Source organism: Phalaenopsis equestris, unplaced genomic scaffold (genome assembly GCF_001263595.1).
Source record: "Phalaenopsis equestris unplaced genomic scaffold, ASM126359v1 Scaffold188000, whole genome shotgun sequence".
Classification (NCBI taxonomy): Eukaryota; Viridiplantae; Streptophyta; class Magnoliopsida; order Asparagales; family Orchidaceae; genus Phalaenopsis; species Phalaenopsis equestris.
This window is the reverse complement of record NW_018207949.1, coordinates 1-731: the sequence shown is the minus strand read 5'-3', so window position 1 is coordinate 731 and position 731 is coordinate 1. Positions and strand designations below refer to the sequence as shown.

The window sequence follows — 731 nt, the reverse complement described above, 5'->3', positions numbered from 1 at the left end:
TTCTTTAATTCTACCAGTTGAGCTCTTCTCCCTCACAGTATGTCATCTTTCCTCATCCTTCGGCAAAGTGTTCGCCTAGTCCGGCCGGTTTTTAATTGCCAATTCCATTATCATCTCTCTCACTGCTTCAAATATCAAAAACGAATTCAGCGGTTTCAAAGGTTTTGGAGGAGTCGGTGGAATTAATGTCTTCGCAAATGAGTAACTCAACACACTTCTGCGAGTTGGGTCCAAAACAGAGCAAACAATGACTTCCGCTTCTGATTTCAATTCTGAATAGGAAGAGGTTATGAATGGGTGCGTTAATAAAATTTCTACAGTCCAGCGATTGGTTGGATCTTTCTGGAAACAACAACAAAAAAAATTCTTACCCTCCTCCGACATCTCCACGGGGATCTCCGACAGCTCGTCACTGAACGTAATTGAAAACAATAGATGCCAAATTCTGTAGTCAGAATCCTCGATGTTGCTCCAAGGTAGCCGGCCGGAAGCCATTTCCGACATCGAGCATCCTAAAGTCCAAATGTCCACCGCCGCATTGTTCATATTTCATGCAGCAGATTCGGGAACCAAGTACAACGGCGTTCCTCTAATGTATCCCTTGGTGGATTCCTCTGCTGCCCTCATCGCAACACCGAAGTCGGCTATCTTCGCTTCTCCATCGACGAATAAGATGTTATCGGGTTTGATGTCATGGTGGACATATCCCATGTTGTGGATGTGTCGAAGAC

At 44.9% G+C, this 731-nt stretch overlaps 1 protein-coding gene across 1 annotated transcript; it reads right to left on the bottom strand.

Annotated features, from left to right (window-relative positions):
* Positions 1 to 75: 75 nt before the first annotated feature.
* On the bottom strand, positions 76 to 723 carry LOC110034457 (serine/threonine-protein kinase pakH-like; the record flags this gene model as incomplete). Its single annotated transcript, XM_020738718.1, has 2 exons — positions 76 to 412; positions 578 to 723. Coding segments are annotated over 2 exons (483 nt in total), but the record flags the coding sequence as incomplete, so codon positions are not given.
* Positions 724 to 731: the final 8 nt, after the last annotated feature.